Genomic DNA, 18,374 nt, shown 5'->3' with positions numbered 1-18,374 from the left:
AATCCTTCAGCCACTTTCTCATTATCTTGATCAGCGATGCCAAAATAAGCTTTCCTGTTTGCATCCTCGATCATTCTTCCATGTGCCGTTTGAGGTTCTTTTTGTTGATGCGGTTGATGAGTGATTTGCTGATAAATGGTTTTCCTGTAATAATCATCTTTCCCAGACGATTCCTTTTCTCCTCTCGGCTGCTGATTCTTGCACTCTCTTTTAAAGTGACCTTTCTCCCTGCAACGAAAACAAACAACTTTAGATTTATCAAATCCTAAGTTAGAAAGGTTTGCATCCAAGAAATCAGTTCTCCCTGTAACCAATCTAAACTTTTCAGCTCTCCTCAAAACACTCGCCAATGCCTACTTGATGTCCATCAATTCTAGCTCCTCTGCATCTATCTGGTCATAATCTTCTTTTGTCAGCATTGGATTGCCAATTCTTCCGGCAATCAACCCTTCATAAGCTTCCAATGCAGTGACCAATAATCCCATATGATGCTTTACAACTTCTTCAGAATAATTTTGACCATTTTGAAGATGTAGGGCTACATTGCACTGAATCGAATGTCCATTTCCAGCAGATGCACTTTGAACACTTGGAGGATTCACCGTTGAGAATCCACTAGTCTTAACTGATCCTTGACTGCTAGGCGGAGACTGGTTTCCAGCACTAAATGCAGTTTGTATCTTTGGACTGGCTTCAACAGTTTGAACATTTCCTTTATAGTAAAGTTTAATATCTTGTTGATGATTAGAACTGTTCATTCTTGCAATTTTCTGCTGTTCCAAATCCTGTGCCTCTAGCTTCTCGATGAACTGTGCAATCGACAACCTGCTAAACTGTCCGGAATTCTTCAATATCATCAGATATGTGCCCCATTCCTTTTGCGGTAACGCATCAGCAAGTTTTTCTACCCATTCTGCTGGAGTTTTTGTTATCTTTAGCTGTGACATGGTGCGAACAAGATGACAGTATCTCTCAATGAGAGTCTTTGTCGTTTCACCAGGCATGCGCGCAAACAATTCAAACTCTTTCTTTAATAAGGCTGCTTTACTTTGTAACATCTCCGTACTTCCCTCAAACTTCTTCTTAAGAGCCTCCCAGATAGAGTAAGCATTGTCATCATGTTGGAGCAACACAAAAATATCCTCCTTTACTGCTTGTTGTAACAAATTTATCATCATTTTCTCTCCTTTGTAACTCTCTTTCTCTTGCTCACTAAATTCAGAAATGATCTTATCAACTCTCATTGCGTTTTGTGGTCTAACATATTCAGTTTCGATGCTCTCCCAAGCTTTTAGATGATTCGCCTGCACCCAATTCTCAAAACGTTTCTTCCATCCGTGATAATCTTCAATTCCCATGAGTTTCGGGGGCTTTTGCATTGTTCCGGTTTCATTCTCCATGTTGAAGTTCTTAGCAATATCGGATGGACTAGCAGGAGTTGTAGCGAACGCGTTGTAAAACTCAGAATCCATGTTTCACACTTGTATCACTTGACGATCTCGAATTCGCCTGACGATCTTGAAATACCTGACGTACTCGGATTACCTGATGTAGAAAACAGCTAGATATCTTCTTAATTCTCTTTTCTAATTAATTTGACAGCTTTTACATGCAATTCTCACACCGGCAGCACCTCGGTATGGAAATTTGGAAGTTACAAATGTGGACCTCTCTTATGGTATTTATAGGTGAGGTGGACCTCTTATTCGGCATGTCCGTATAAGCGGTCCAGGTAGGTGTGACATGGACCTCTTATTCGGCATGTCCGTATAAGCGGTCCAGGACTCTAAAACACCTAAACTCTCCAGTTTTCTCGTAAAACGCGCCCTAATCTATACAATACAATGAAAGACTCGATCTAAGACGAAATCAACAGATGTAGTGCACCAACAGACTCCCCCTCAGATGTTGATGGAGTCGACTATCGAGTCACAACAATGCTGTGTCTTCACATCTTCAGTCTTGATCAGCCTCTGGGCTTTCCTTTCTCTCTGTCTTCAGACTCCCCCTCTCGATTTACTGGCATTCCTTTGTTCTTCAGTAACATCTTCAGGATCGTTGTCTGTCTTTTCATTAACTTCTCATCTTATCCTGCACATTCTCTACCCAAAACATAAGTTTTACAATTTTAGAATAAAGATGTATGCACTACAACAAACTCTTCTTCAAATCAAACTGAAACGTTATCAGTGACAATCTTGATGAACCACTTGAAAGGTTAAATTGTGAAAACATGTAATTCCACACACACACTCCCCCTCAAATATTGCTCATCATGTTTAGCACTCGGAATTTTGAAAATCTGCTTTTCAATACCAGTTGTCGAAAATCTTTTTGACTTTTCAAAATTTTATGCTAAAACACACTGAAAATCTTTTTGGATTTTGAAATAAAGAAAATGTAATGCAGTAAAGAAATATTTACAAAACAATATTTTTTGTGAGTTTGTGTAAGAGGATCATATCAGCTTTTGAGACAAATCACCAACACCGTTATGCTTCATCTCATTTTAAGTTCTAAACAATTCACCTAGATTGTCAGTATGTTTGTCCACTTAAATTTTCACACAAAGTTCAACTGATCCGAGATACGATATTAATGTCTTAAGAACTTAAACTTATCTGTGTGTCCCACTACTTGAATATACTCCCGTATCCAGATCCCAATATTCAGTCTTACAGGTGAGTATACCACAGATGATATCTGTTCAGGGGTTAAATGGTAAACCGTGAGAGCTCAGGTCAGAACTTCCGTTCAGCAGAGAGATGACGGCTCGACTTTTGGTGTGTCCCCTTTAGAGGATCTTTTGATTTCAACAGCAGCGACTATCAATTTTATTGTTTCATCAGCTTGCTGAGGGTGATGCTATGTTTCAAGCTTTTGCGGAAAGCATTATCCGGGGACTAGGTCAGTACTTCCATACAGCAGAAGTCCCGGGATAATACCCCAGATATCGCTGAGCATAAAGACCTAGTATCTCAGAATAAGGGACCTTTCAAACGAGATTTCAGGGGTTACCTATATATCCAGGCAGTTTTGTTAACCCACAGAATAAGCAAGTTTGAATTTTAGGTTTATATCTCGTCACAATCTACTAAATGTGTAAAAACCTACTGGCATATCCGCAGTGAGATTGTTTATCACATTTTACTTTTCATTTCTTTAGCATGTTGTGACAGCCTACTGATGTACTATCATTTCCTCTTTTCACAACGAAACTCATTTTTCATTTTATCATGTTTTTGTATTTTTCAAATTTTCTAATGTTTTTGGATTTTCTGAAATTTCCCTACTCCCCCTAAAATGCAAACACATTTCAAAGGAAATTTGAAAATAACTAGATTCTTAACCCACTTGAAAAGTAAAAAACAACACAAACTGTACAGAAACATGACAACCAATATCAAATCGCCTCAGTTTTTGAAGTCTGGATTCTCGCTTCTTGGCTTTTCATAAGTGTATGAAGCAAAGAATTCCAATGATAGTTCAAGATAAACGGGTCGTGCAATGTTGAACAACCTTGACATCAGATGTGACATCATATTAGATAGCCTCTCTTCTTGGTTTAGGGCTGTCAGAGTATCCCAGTTGATCCTTCTTGGTGCACCGATTTGTCCCCGTCTATTCCATAATGTTTCTAGTCTGGCAATACATGGTTGTTCTCTCGCTTTGTTCTCGCTGAACTGGAGGAATCTGTGATTCATCTGCACACAAGAATACAATTAAATAAGAGCATAACATAAAAATTTCATTGCTGCCACCGGAACAGGCTGTTTTCAAGCTTCTGTTACTGTTTCCTTAGTCGCACGGTCATGCCACTTTGGCACTGCCGTTTCATTTCCTGATCGCTAAACAGCTTGTTATCGGTAATCGTAGTTGCACCACCGTGCCAGATCGGCACCGTCGTGTGACTCGGCGTCGCAGCTCCGATTCGGTGATTTGTGCTTGATTTTTAACCGGCACTGTCATGCCATGACCGTGCAACAGCAACTTTTATCCAAAAATAGTTTATTTTTCTGATTTTAACATGTATTTTTCAAAAATTGACTAGTAATCAGTTAATAAACTTCGAATCAAGCATCAAAACTACCGAATTAACACTAATCACCCAAGAACTAGGGTTTATTTGACATTTATGAAGAAAACCCCAAAATTTCTTGGTTCAATCGTCAGATCTACATCAGAAACTAAGTTTAATCCACAAAATAAGTAGGAAACATACCTTGGAGGATGATTGAAGCGAAATCTAGGCAAAAATTAGGTGGTTTTCGGGTTCGGGCGACCAGGAACTCCTGTGCGGCGCTTAGGGTTTCGTAAAAATGAAGTATTTTTACTGCAGATTCGTTTAAATACCCTGGGTTTTACTGTTTGGTTTTCGGGTCGCACGGTCGTGCGAATTTGGCACGGTCGTGCCATTCCGGATCGCTGGCCTGGGTCGCTCTGTGTTATCGGGTAATAAGGTAGTGCAACGGTCGCACGGTGGTGCGACCCGATGACTGTCTTATATCCGAGTTACTGATCAGTTTTGACTAAGGGTTGCACTACCGTGCCGATTTGGCATGACCGTGCAACACCTGGGCCTTTTTATATAATTTTTCACACTAAGCTTATAATTCCGAATTTTCACCAAAAATTCCCATTTTTGCACTATTTCATATATTATAACAATTATTCAACTTCAAAAATCTAAAAATTATGGATTAAGGTCGTATGTACCTACGGTAAAAACCGAAAAATTAACAAATTACTTAATAAACGTTAAAAACTAATATATATACAAAATTACCTTTAGCGTGTGAAAACACGCTCGCTAAATTTGTCAGCGAGTCGATAGCTAGACTCATTCTCCCCACACTTGTTTAAGTGTGCGGGACGTGGAGTTCGAGAATTTCCTCCACCGGGTCAACCGATCCACTGATATAGCATTTTAATCGATGACCGTTGACTTTAAATGTTTCCCCGCATAAATTTTCGATGATAACGGCTCCGTATGAAAATACTTCTTTGATCGTATAAGGCCCGTCCATCGAGATCTCAATTTCCCGGGGAATGAACGCAGTCGCGAGGAGTATAACAAAACAAGATCTCCAACGCGGAAATCTTTATGTTCTTTTATTCTTTTGTCATGAAACCTCTTGACTCGCTCTTTGTACCTGCTAGAACTTTCATAGGCATGGTTTCTTAGCTCCTCGAGCTCGTGAATCTGCAGAAAACGGGCTTCACCTCCGCTCTTCAAATCCATATTTGCCGTTTTCAAGGCCCAATATGCCCTATGTTCTAGCTCGACAGGTAGATGACAGGCTTTTCCATAAACCAACCTAAAGGGTGTGGTCTCAATAGGTGTCTTGAATGCTATTCTAAAAGCCCACAGAGCGTCATCTAGCTTATCTGACCAATCCTTGCAGTTGTTATTAATGGACCGCTCAAGGATTCTTTTCAAACCCCGATTTGTGACCTCAACTTGCCCGCTGGTTTGAGGGTGATATGGCGTAGCCAATCTGTGATGAACACCATAACGGGACAAGGCTTGTTCTAATTGCGCATTACAAAAATGTGTTCCTCGGTCACTGATTAGTGCTTTTGGAGCACCAAATCAGGCGAATAAACTTTTTAAGAACCTCACGACTACCCTAGCATCGTTTGTGGGCAAAGCTTGAGCTTCGGCCCATTTTGAGACATAGTCTACAGCAACTAGGATGTATTTGTTACCTCGTGAGGCTGGAAATGGTCCCATGAAGTCGATACCCCATATATCAAAGACTTCACAGACTTGCATTGGATGTTGAGGCATTTCATTTCGTGCGGATATATTTGTTGCCCTCTGGCAAGCATCACACGCTCTAACCCATTCATGCGCATCACGAAAGATTGTGGGCCAGTAAAACCCAGAGTCTAAAACTTTCTTTGTAGTGTAGTTTGCTCCATGATGACCTTCGGTTGGCCCTTCGTGACAATGGTGCAGAATGCTAGCTGCCTCTTCTCCAAATACACATCTTCGGATCACCTGATCGACTCCGATTCTAAACAAGTATGGTTCGTCCCAAATATAATATTTCAAATCTGCAAAGAACTTCCTTTTTTGCTGATATAACAATCCTTTGATAAGGATTCCACATGCGAAGTAGTTTGCAAAGTCGGTGAACCATGGTGACTCGTCATTCATCTCGATACTCAAAAGGAATTCGTGGGGGAAATTGTCATTTATTGGTTCTTCCAACGAATTTTCAGAACTTCCATGCTCAAGTCTCGAGACATGGTCGGCTACAACATTCAAAGCTCCCTTTTTGTCTTGGATTTCAATGTCGAATTCTTGTAGTAACAAGATCCATCTGATAAGACGTGGTTTTGCGTCTTGTTTGCTAAAAAGGTATTTGATTGCTGCATGATCCGTATACACAATTGTTTTGGACAACACAAGGTATGACCTGAATTTGTCGAAAGCATAAACTACTGCCAAAAGCTCTTTCTCTGTAGTCGTGTAATTTTCTTGAGCATCGTGTAGAGTTTTGCTGGCATAGTAAATAGGTTGAAAATGCTTCTCCCTTCGTTGTCCTAAGACTACTCCTATTGCGTAATCACTAGCATCGCACATTATCTCAAATGGCAATGCCCAGTCAGGTGCAACTAAAATAGGGGCTTCGATAAACCTTTGCTTAAGCTGCTTGAACGCTTTCATGCACTCGTCTGAAAACACAAATGGAACATCTTTTTCTAACAAACGGGTCATAGGTCTTGCGATTTTTGAAAAGTCTTTTATGAATCGCCTATAGAACCCTGCATGACCCGGGAAACTTCTAATCGCTCTGACCAAGGTTGGGGGAGGAAGTTTAGAAATGATATCCACTTTCGCTGGATCTACTTCCAATCCGGCTTCAGAGATTTTGTGTCCGAGAACTACCCCTTCTTTCACCATGAAGTGGCACTTCTCCCAGTTAAGCACAAGATTAGTTTCCTCACATCTCATTAACATTCTTTTCAGATTTCCAAGACATTGATCGAAAGAACTCCCGAAAACAGAGAAATCATCCATGAATACCTCCATGGAGTCTTCGATCATGTCATGAAAAATAGCTACCATGCAGCGCTGAAATGTGGCTGGTGCATTACGCAGCCCAAAAGGCATACGCCGGTAGGCGAATGTGCCGAAAGGACAGGTGAAAGTTGTTAGGATCCGAGGATCTCATGATTGTGTTTGTTTGTATGAACTTGACATATCAATGAATATGTAACAATGTAAAGTGCAGCGGAAATGGATACAAACTGTATAAACACAATCAAGGAAGAAAATAGTTTGATAAACAAGTGCTTTTCATTGAGTCGAAAGATTGAAAATACAAAGCAAATGATTACAGCATGTTTACATAAACTAAGCTCCCCCTCAGCCAGATACTCCAGGGTTGGTTGCACAAGATGAAGGGATGAATTGAGGAGAAGAAACTCACTCAAAACGATAAAATATAACAGTACAGAGTACTGTCATATTTATAGGCAAACCAAACTACTGATGTACCTCAGCTGACGTCACCATGATAGTGACATCTAACGACCTAACAAACTATAAACACTGATCTATACAAAACTACTGATGTCTAACAACTGATTAATAATACAATACAAAACAAGTCTAACACTGTTCACGTTCCACTGTTGTAGCCTAAGCACTAGTTACTTGAATCATCAGTGCTTTCTTCAAAAGATGATCAGTCTTTGAATGAGCAGTGCTTGGATCTTCAGCAGTACTTATGAGACAGCAGTAGATAGAGCTCAGTGTTTGCCTTCAGCATTCTTTAAGAGTATCATCAGTGTTTAGTTTCATCAGTTGTTGTAGTGAGCAGCACTTAAGATTCATCAGCTGTTAGAATATCACTGTCAAGGGGAAAGCAGAGAGTAAACTGCTGCTTATTGATAGTCCACTGATGTGATCTGGTTTTGGCTTTACATTATCTGTTCCTCTGTTAGGGTTCAATCCCAACAATCTCCCCCTGGAACAGATAATGCCAAAACCCTTCATTATTCAGGACCTTTATTACTCATCAAGAGAGCTGTAGCTTGATTCTTAAATTCAGCTTCAAATTCCTTTGCACTCTGGTCATCCTCATCCCTACACAGTGAAAGTTCAAGGAGATCCTGCAAATCTTCAACACTAAGGCCTAGTGCTTCTTTCCTTGAAATGTACTTCACTTCGCCATTGGCTCTGACCAGGGTCAATACGTGGGTCTTTTGATCAGACATCCACTTTAGTATTTTTAAGCCAAGTGGGCTTCTTGGGAGAGACTTATTTGCTGATGAGTTGAGGGAAGATGGCCTTGAAAACACATGCAGACTTTCAGACATTCTTTTGAAAGCTTCTTCAATGACTTTGTCTGCTGCAGCTATGTCTTCTGCAGTTTCTTGTTCAATAAGTTCTTGTCTTTCAATTTTTGTCTTGTCTTCTGCATTGTTTGGAGATGCAGGTTTGTTTAGTACCTTCTTAAGAAGGTTTTGAAGCTTTGATGAGCTGTCTTCTTTTAGACCCACTTTTAAGATGGTGTCTTTGAGTTACTCTGCTTCTTTTTCTTTGACCTCTTCTTCAGTCAGCTGTTTACCTTTATCTTGGTTTGACACAAGAGTAGGATTGTCTGCTGATTTTAACATTGTTTTGAGGTTTTCAATTTTCTGTTCAAGCTTCATCATTTGTTCTCTTTTCTTTGAAGCATCTGACAGTTTTCTTCCTTTTCTTTAGCCTCTCAAAGGCTTTATCAGTCTGTTGCCTAGACCATTTTGATATGGCTTCAGCAGTGTCCATCTTAGCATCCACCAGCTCCTTTTTCTTTCCTTTGTATTCAGCAGTGAGGTCAGCAATGAGCTTTTTGTATTTGCTCCAGTTTGGAACATTCTTCCTTTTTGAAGGATCATTCTTTATTCTTTGAATCCTTTCTGGCTCATGCTTTAAAGCTACTAATGGCCATTCTTTAAACTGTTGTTCTTCAGCATGATAGAATGTCTCATTCATGATGAAGGCTAGAAGTTGTTCTCTTAACTTCTTCTTTTGATCAGCCTTTTCTTTGTTTAACTCTTGTGCAAATTCTTCTATCTGCTTTACCTTTGAAAGATAGAACTCCAGTCTTTTAGTAATTCCTTCTTCGCTTAGACTTTCTTTTTCACTGTCAACCTTAGCTTTTACTTTAGCTTGCCTTGCCTTTATTTTGAGGTAATCATCCATATCCTCTGGTGGCATGTAGCCTATGAGTGAGGAGAATCTTCTTTTAGAAGGATCTTCTTCAGTATAGAATTGCCTCATCTCATTTTTGAGAGCTTCAATTTCCAGTGGATACTTTGCAGCATTAGGATCATGTATTTCCTCATTGGCAGGTATTGGCTTTCTTTTTCTACTGAGGAGCTTTGGTTGTGATATAGGAAAGGTGACAACTGCTGATATGTCAGCAGATGTCTTCTGCTTTTGAGCAGGGGTTATGGTGGCTGTTGTTTAAGTGGTGGTTGTTTGAGTGGTGATCAGTGGTTGACTAACAGTAGTTGAAACAACTGGTGTTTCAACCGCTGTTGCCATTATAACAGATATTGTAACATCTGTTGTCTTCTACTTTTTGGCAGGAGGTGATGATGGTTTGGCTGTTTGAGATGGTAATGGTGGTTTTTGTGTTGTAGACACAGGTGGTGGAGGAGCAGTAGTTGTGGTGGTGTGTGGTGATGTGGTGTGTGTTGGAGGTGTGTGTGTTGATGACATGGCAGCTGTTTGGCTACTGACAGCAGTTTTTGTAACTACTGAAGTATCAGCTGTTTGATTTGAAGATTTTGTATCAGCTGTTTTTGTAGCAACTGATGTATCTTCTGGTTCAATATACAGCCCATCTTCAATTCTTTCTTTCTCAACTTGATTTTCTCCCCCTTTTTGGCATTATCTGCAAGGGGTGTATCCATGAAGAAGATGGTAGATGGAACTTTTTCACCAAGAGCAGTCTTTTGGATGCTGGCCTTTATAGCCTTGATGTCTGCTTGAGTGTCTTTAAATCTGGATTCCACCATGTTGGTCAGCATTTGTACTTGAATAGCATGCTTTTGATCAGCCATGTGTTGCTGTTTTCAAGCATTGGTTGGAAAATATTCCAAAGCTCATTTGCAGCAAATGCATATTGTGCAGGTGCTTGAGCAGGAATAGCAGTAGCCTGTGCTTTCTGAGCTTTTAAAATCTCTTGCACCATATCTTTAATCTCAGCAACTGAATCTTCAAGTTTTTCAACTCTTTTCGTCAATTCCTGATATTTTGAATCATCACCTACGTTTGTAGGATCATCTGAATCCCCACCAATGGTGGTTGTACCAATGTGTGACTTAGGAACTGAGTCCCAAAAATCATCCATTGATGCCCCTTGTTCTTGGTACTGGGGACTTCTTTCTTCAGCACTCGATAAACCTTTGATGGTACCACTGGTTAGAATCAACTCACTGGTGGTTACCGATGTTGCCATGGAAGAAATTGCCTTTAAGGGAGTCTTATTTATGTAACAACTGTCCAACTGAAGATCTGTTGATCCATCAGTTGTAGTTGCTGCTCCACTTGAACTACCACCGAGAGTTACTTGTAACTCAGGGGGTGTAACCTCCTCAGCTGTTGCTGGGATAGCAGAGGTATAAGCATCACACCCAGTCACTTGTGGAGGTATACTCTCAGTAATGGGTGATAGAGAGGAACTGGTTTGTGTCTGTGCAATATCAACTGCATGCAACAGGGGTATTATTGATTGTGGTATTATGATTGGTGAGGGTATGGGTGTTGAAAGAGACATGTCCTTGGGATCAGGACTGTGGAAGATAGATCCGAGTGGATCCAGAGCTTCATAACTTGGTGTCCCTGTGGTTACAGCCTGATCCTTTTGTGAGGATGCAGGAGGAGTTTGAGGCTGGGGTTGAGATCTTTCTTCCACCTGCTGTGAGGAAGTAGCAGCAGTGGTTATTTGTGACTTTTGTGTTGTCACTGGCATTGTGTCTGGGACCTCATCTACCAGAGATGCCTTTGATTTGGGTTTGGTGGGTTTTCTGGATGTTTTTCTTTTGGTCTTTTTGGTAATGTCAGGTGTGGGTTTCAGAGCAGTGGCTGTGCTGCTCTGATCACCTGGAGCAGTGGGCTCAGCAGAAGTTGCCTGAGGATCAGGGGCAGTTTTTAAAACCTGCTCAGGCCCCTTTGCTTTTAACTTTATTGGTGCCATCATTCTTGAAAATGTTTCAATTGTTAAACAGTTTATGTTGAAAGAGACACCTTGTTTGGGCAAATCTGCATCTTTCTCTACAAATTTTTGTTTAAAATAGTAGCTTAGAAATCTTGGAAAGAGCAAAAATGCCTTATTATCAACGTTCTTTACCAAATCATCAAAAATTTCCTGGGAGTAATTAAAGTTTTCATTGTTCAAAATTGCATATCCCAGGCATTGAATTTTAGTTGGTATTTCATTAAAAGACGTTGTTTTATTAGAAACACACATTAGTAGTGTGTGAAATAAAAATCTGGGTGCAGAAGGGAAATAACCCTTTTGTAGGGTATCCCTATTCGGTTGTTCTGCATAGCCCCTGTTCATGAAATCCTTTTTCAACTCGTCTTTAGTAAATGAGGTTTTTCCTTTCAAATCATCGAGTTTAAAGATTTCAGAGATGGATTTTGGAGAGATTTGTACCTTCTTACCCTGTATCGAGGAGTTGATGGCTGTGATGATGTCTCCTTGTTTTTCAAGGGTGGCATTTTTCCAGAACTCTCTCTGGGTATCAAGGTAAATGGGAGCGTCTGCTGTTATCAAAGTTTTGTACTTTGATGCAGATAGGATGTCAATAATGGAGTCGAAGGTGCGGTTATCGGTAGGTTTTGTGAGTATACCCACATAGTTGTGTGGAGCTTTGTAGCGAATCTCCGTGGTTTCAGCGGCCATTTGAGTGGCATCTGCTGTTGTGGAGGAAGATGATGATTTTGATTTTGTTTTCGATTTTGGTTTCGTCATTTTTGATGAAGAAGATCGAAGAAGGTTTTTGGAGTTATGAGAGGGAAACTGCTATGAGAAGAGAACTTTGGAATTCAATTCGACAGTAAAACCCTGTTTTGGTGTTAGGGCAGGGTTTTATTTAGGAAAAAGGTGAATGCTGATGTGGGAGCGGTTATAATGATCTGACGGCTAAAAACTGACCATGTGCCAACCCCTGATGTTATGGTAACTAATGGAGGACAGTAGTTACAACGGTAATGAAATGAAACAGGGGATGTATCAGTGGATGAAACAATGATTTTAAACATCAGTGTTTTTGAAAGGCAGAGGTTGACTATCATCAGTGGACAGACTCTAGAGAGCAGATGTTGAGACATAACAGCATTTTAGGTACAACAGTGGTAGAAAATAAAATGCAATCAACTGATAGGGCAGCAATGTTTTAACCTTTGACAAAATAATGTTAGCATCTGCTTGTTCAGATGTAGAATGTGATTTTGTCTTATCTAACATCTGTTGAGCACCAGAGATGCTATTCTTAACAAAATACATTTTAGATGTACATTATCAAGACTAAATTGCCAGCAGTAATCTACAGAAATTTTGTTCAATGTTTTGCCAAATGTCCATTATTCCAGACAGTGGTTTAGCATCCCAGATGATGAAGACATTTCTACCAGAGCTACTCATTTTGTGTCTAATTACTTGAACTAGAACAAGAGTATCTCAGTAGTTCAAAATCAATTTGCAATCAATTTATGATCTTTGATAACCAAACTTGAGCTTAACATGGCCCTGATATGTGTGCCATTTCCTTTTGATCAGATTTAGGATAGTAAATTCACACAAAAATAAGGAAATTGCATCCTGACCAGAGATGAACTTTTACTATAAAAAATTAGTAAAAGCACAACATATATTTTTTAAAGAAAATTATATATATCTGGTTTTATTAAGAAGAAAAACACCTCAGAAAAAAATAAAGGAAGTTTTTTTAAAAATCAACAAAAGGATATGACAGCTTTTTCAAATATGTTCATGATCATATCACTCTCAAGTTATTTAGACCATTGTTTGGGGTCAATTTCTTAGCAATTGATTGTAAATTCTTCTTTTAAGGACAATCACTGGAGATGCCATAGATACCTGAACAATTCCTGGATTGATGAAAGCACTTAGTTGCATGATGACCACAGTTTACCCAATTTTGACCTCAGAAGTGTTTTGTGCTTATACTCTTTTCCTTTTGGATTCAAAAGTTTTTGAAATAATCACACTCTGAGATTTGTTCATTTTCTTTTTCCCTTTTTACCCTTTTTATTCACATGTTCAGAAATACTCACTAGGAGATTTTATTTTGAAGACGCTTAATCCATAATTACTTTGAAGTAATGTTTTGAGAGATCTAGCCACATTTGTACATGCTTTATTACCAGATCTCACATTACATATAATTAGGACTGTTTTGACACCTTATTTCTTAATGTGTTTTGACAAATTTGTTTTGGTCTTTTTGAGGATTCTCAACCTGCCTTTGAGCACATAAGAATTTTGACTAAAGTTTTAATTCCCTCTTTCTTTGTTAGCAGAACACTAGTGTTTAAATGAACATAGGTTTAGCTGAACAGAGGTGCATACTTTAGTGTAAAATGTAAAAACATCACAAATTTCGTAACAACAGTTGAAATCAATTTTGAAAATATCAAACGATCCCATAATTTAACAGATATTTTTCAGATCTGAAAACTATGAGTGATTTTTGCATGATATCACTTGTTGCGTGAAGTTTGTGTGTCATATGACATCTTGGTTGTTTTATAGAGTTTCTGAATAATCATTTTGATCATGATTCACCTGTTACTCTGTTTTTCAACTGAATACAACCAACCTCAGTATCAATGAATTGTGAGCTGAACTGTTATGTCAGATTGATTGTTAGATAGAATTTGACTGTCCTAGCTCTGATACCAATTGTTAGGATCCGAGGCTCTCATGATTGTGTTTGTTTGCATGAACTTGACATATCAATGAATATGTAACAATGTAAAGTGCAGCGGAAAAGGATACAAACTGTATAAACACAATCAAGGAAGAAATTAGTTTGATAAACAAGTGCTTTTCATTGAGTCGAAAGATTGAAAATACAAAGCAAATGATAAAAGCATGTTTACATAAACTAAGCTCCCCCTCAGCCAGATACTCCAGGGTTGGTTGCACAAGATGAAGGGATGAATTAAGGAGAAGAAACTCACTCAAAACGATCAAATATAACAGTATAGAGTACTGTCATATTTATAGGCAAACCAAACTACTGATGTACCTCAGCTGACGTCACCATGATAGTGACATCTAACGACCTAACAAATTATAAACACTGATCTATACAAAACTACTGATGTCTAACAACTGATTAATAATACAATACAAAACAAGTCTAACACTGTTCACGTTCCACTGTTGTAGCCTAAGCACTAGTTACTTGAATCATCAGTGCTTTCTTCAAAAGATGATCAGTCTTTGAATGAGCAGTGCTTGGATCTTCAGCAGTACTTATGAGACAGCAGTAGATAGAGCTCAGTGTTTGCCTTCAGCAGTCTTTAAGAGTATCATCAGTGTTTAGTTTCATCAGTTGTTGTAGTGAGTAGCACTTAAGATTCATCAGCTGTTAGAATATCACTGTCAAGGGGAAAGCAGAGAGTAAACTGCTGCTTATTGATAGTCCACTGATGTGATCCGGTTTTGGCTTTACATTAGCTGTTCCTCTGTTAGGGTTCAATCCCAACAAAAGTAGTCTTCTCCTGGTCTTCAGGAGCGATAGGAATTTGAAAGTATCCAGAGAACCCATCCAGAAAACAGAAAAATGACTTCCCCGACAGACGTTCCAATATCTGGTCGATGAATGGAAGCGGGAAGTGGTCCTTACGGGTGGCATCGTTGAGTTTGCGATAATCGATGCAAACTCGCCATCCGGTGATAGTACGGGTAGAAATAAGTTCATTCTTATCGTTTGGAACTACAGTAATACCACCTTTCTTGGGTACTACTTGCACTGGACTTACCCAAACAGAATCAGATATAGGATAAATCAGCCCTGCATCTAACAATTTAATTACTTCTTTCTTCACCATGTCTTGCATATTAGGATTCAAACGCCTTTGATGCTGTGCACTAGGCTTGTAATCGTCTTCCATGAGAATCTTATGCGTACAAAAAGAAGGATTAATGCCTTGGATATCCATAATCTTCCACGCCATAGCTTTCTTGTGGAGCTTTAGAACTTCGAGAAGCTGTCTTTTTTCTTCATCTGCTAAAGATGCTGAAATTATAACTGGCAAGCGACACTCCTTGTCTAGAAATGTGTATTCGAGATGCGGTGGGAGTTCTTTTAACTCCAACGATGGTGGGTCTTCAACCGATGGTTTGGACTTTTCTTTAATTTCACGGTCAATTTCCACAAATTGATCTGGACTTTGGGAACCATTTTCACCGATTTGGCAGACTGGCTGTTCCTGTGAAATGTCGTTTTGGTTCTCACACAAAAGAGGTGTGTCTATATCAATTTCTTTAATCGTGCCTTCGAAATGAGAGCTTACACAAGTATCGACAATGTCGACATTGTAAAGCATGTCATCGTGACTTTGCGGATGTTGCATTAATCTTTTAATTCAAAAGTCACGTGCTCGTCATTTACTCGGAGCGTGATTTGGCCAGCTGCCACATCAACGATCGTCCTCGCAGTATTGAGGAACGGGCGTCCAAGTATTAATGGCACCTTTGAGTCTTCGTCCATGTCGAGAATAACAAAATCCACGGGAAAAACAAATTTATCTATTTTAACAAGCATGTTTTCAACGAATCCACGCGGATACTTGATCGAACGATCTGCAAGTCAAATGCTCATTCTAGTGGGTGAAGGTTCACCCAGATCTAATTTAGCAAAGACCTTATATGGCATAAGGTTTATGCTAGCTCCTAAATCGGCTAATGCGTGACTGACAGACATGCTGCCAATGAGACAGGGAAGAGTAAAACTGCCCGGATCTTCCATTTTTTCAGGTAGACGGTTTTGGAGAAGGGCTGAACAGTTTTCGTTCATCAACACACAAGACAAGCTTTCGAGCTTCTGCTTGTTTGTGAGGATGTCTTTTAAGAACCTTGCGTATTTAGGCATTTGTGCCAACGCCTCAACAAATGGTATGTTTATGTGTAATTGTTTAAACATTTCTAAAAACTTACCATGTTGTTCATGGTTCTTTTGCTTCTTTAGTCTGCTTGGATATGGGACAGGAGGAATGAAATCTTTAACTGGCTCCTGAAACTGTGCTGTACTTGCTGGGACTCGCCTAGCGTGCACCTCGTCTGAAGCATCAGTTTGGACCGTATCAGTGATCGGTGGTGAGTCCGATTTGTCAGGTCCCGTGGCTTTACCACTCCTCGTCATTACTGCATTAATGTGCCCTCTCTTGTTTGGTTCTGTGTTACCTGGAAGACTACCTTGTGGTCTTTCAGTCAACATTTTGGCCAATTGGCCGACTTGATTCTCAGTGGTTTGAATTGAAGCCTTTTGGCTCCGCATTTCCCCTTCTTGTGCCATGAAACGCTCCTCATGCTGCTGGTATCGCTTTTCAGATATTTGATTGGCATTGTTGGAGTTGTTTAACAGCTGCGCCATCATTTCCTCTAGTTTTGAGTTGGTTTGAGAGGTTTGAGACTGAGAATTGCTTCCTGAACCTAAATTATTGTAACGTGGTTGAAAGGTTTGCCCTGATGGCTGAAAAGATTGTCCATGGGGCTGAAAGGATTGCCCCTGAGACTGTTGTGGTGCGGGAGCGCGTTGAGCGTATCCGAGTGGGTTTTGATTATTGGAATTAGCTTTCCACCCAAAGTTTGGATGATTCCTCCAACCCGGATTGTACGTGTTGCTATAGGGGTTATTTTGGGGCCTAATTTGATTACCCATATAGTCCACCTCTTCATGGCCTGTAAACATAACACCCTGCTCACATGTACCTGGCTCGTGTGACACTCCACACAGCTCACATGATGATTGTACCTGCGAAACGTTCTGAGCTTGATCAAATCTTGCTGCCAAAGCTCCAATCTGTGCTGCTAGAGCCGTATATGTATCCACTTGATGAACTCCAGGAATAGATGATGCTTTGTTTTTTACTCCACCGTGACGAGAACTTGACTTCAAGGTAGCTTTTTCTATGATTGCATAGGCTTCGTTGGGTGTTTTTGTTCCAAGATCGCCTCCTGCATATACATCTAAACGTTCTTGTGAGTCGTAGTTGAGTCCTTGGTAGAAGTTCAACACAAGTTGTCTTTTGGACAACCCATGATGTGGAACATCGATCAGAAGATCTTTGAACCTCTCCCAAGCTGCGTGTAGAGATTCGCCTTCGTCCTGTTTGAATGTCATAATACGATTCTTTAACTTGGCTGTCTTTTCTGGCGGGAAATATTTTTGCATAAAAAGATCGGCCATCTCGTTCCAAGTCGTGATGGAACCTGCTGGAAGTGACAAAAGCCAAGATCGGGCTTTGTCTCGCAAAGAAAATGGAAAGAGCCGCAAACGGATTGCGTCATCAGAAACGTCTCTAATTTTGAAAGTCGAGCACACTTTGAGAAATGATGCTATGTGCCGACCTGGATCTTCATGATCCTTCCCATCAAACTGCACAAAATTTTGCAACATGTTAATAATACTAGATTTAATTTCAAAACTCGGTGCTGCTATAGTAGGTCGGGCAATGCTCGGTAGCAAGCCCTCTCCTCCTGGACGGCCGGTCTCATTCAGAGGCTGGTCGTCTTCCACCATAATGCTTCCTGTATCGTCCTCTAAACTCTCGCTATCAGAAAGAATCACCGGTTCGTCGATTGCGGCCGCAATCCTTTGTGCAACAACAAGTGATCTTTCGCGAAGCCGCCTACTTCTTCTTAAGTTATTTTCTGGTTCGTCGGCTAGCTCAGCGTTAGCGGGTGCAGGGGGCGTGGACATTAGCCTGCACATAAAAAGGAACGCATTATACAGAAAAAAGAACATAATATTTATATATGAAATAAATAATAATAACTAGGCTAATATCTAATATACAAATATATACAGATTATTAAACAAATTTAAACACATATTTACTTGTTTGTTTACATATTTACATCCGAGAGCTGTTTTTATTTGTTTTACCAAAATTTCTGATGACGAACATCAGAATTCTTTGGAAAAACTTATATATATATATATATATATCAGAAATTCTGATATATCTTATAAAATTCTGATAAAAATCTGATGAAAGCTTTCGTTCCATCAGAATTTCTGATAAATCCATCAGAATTACCAGAAAATCTGGTAAATTCACCAGAATTGAATTGTTTTTAGAACATCTAAGGGGTTTATCAGAATCC

The 18,374-nt window shown here is 39.7% G+C and overlaps 2 protein-coding genes across 2 annotated transcripts; both read right to left on the bottom strand.

Annotated features, from left to right (window-relative positions):
* Nucleotides 1-3,413: 3,413 nt before the first annotated feature.
* Nucleotides 3,414-7,078, bottom strand: LOC110942790. Its single transcript, XM_022184555.1, has 4 exons — nt 5,767-7,078; nt 5,619-5,718; nt 4,940-5,498; nt 3,414-3,704 (listed from the first exon to the last, which is right to left on the bottom strand). Exons 1-4 carry the CDS (start codon nt 7,076-7,078, stop codon nt 3,414-3,416), a joined length of 2,262 nt encoding a protein of 753 aa, XP_022040247.1.
* An 8,777-nt stretch (nt 7,079-15,855) lies between these two features.
* On the bottom strand, nt 15,856-17,967 carry LOC110942791. Its single transcript, XM_022184556.1, has one exon. It carries the CDS (start codon nt 17,965-17,967, stop codon nt 15,856-15,858), a length of 2,112 nt encoding a protein of 703 aa, XP_022040248.1.
* Between the last annotated feature and the right edge of the window lie 407 nt (nt 17,968-18,374).

The sequence above is a fragment of the Helianthus annuus genome, chromosome 5, assembly GCF_002127325.2.
Source record: "Helianthus annuus cultivar XRQ/B chromosome 5, HanXRQr2.0-SUNRISE, whole genome shotgun sequence".
Lineage (NCBI taxonomy): Eukaryota > Viridiplantae > Streptophyta > Magnoliopsida > Asterales > Asteraceae > Helianthus > Helianthus annuus.
The sequence above is the reverse complement of the archived record's forward strand: the minus strand, read 5'-3'. Positions and strand labels throughout refer to the sequence as shown.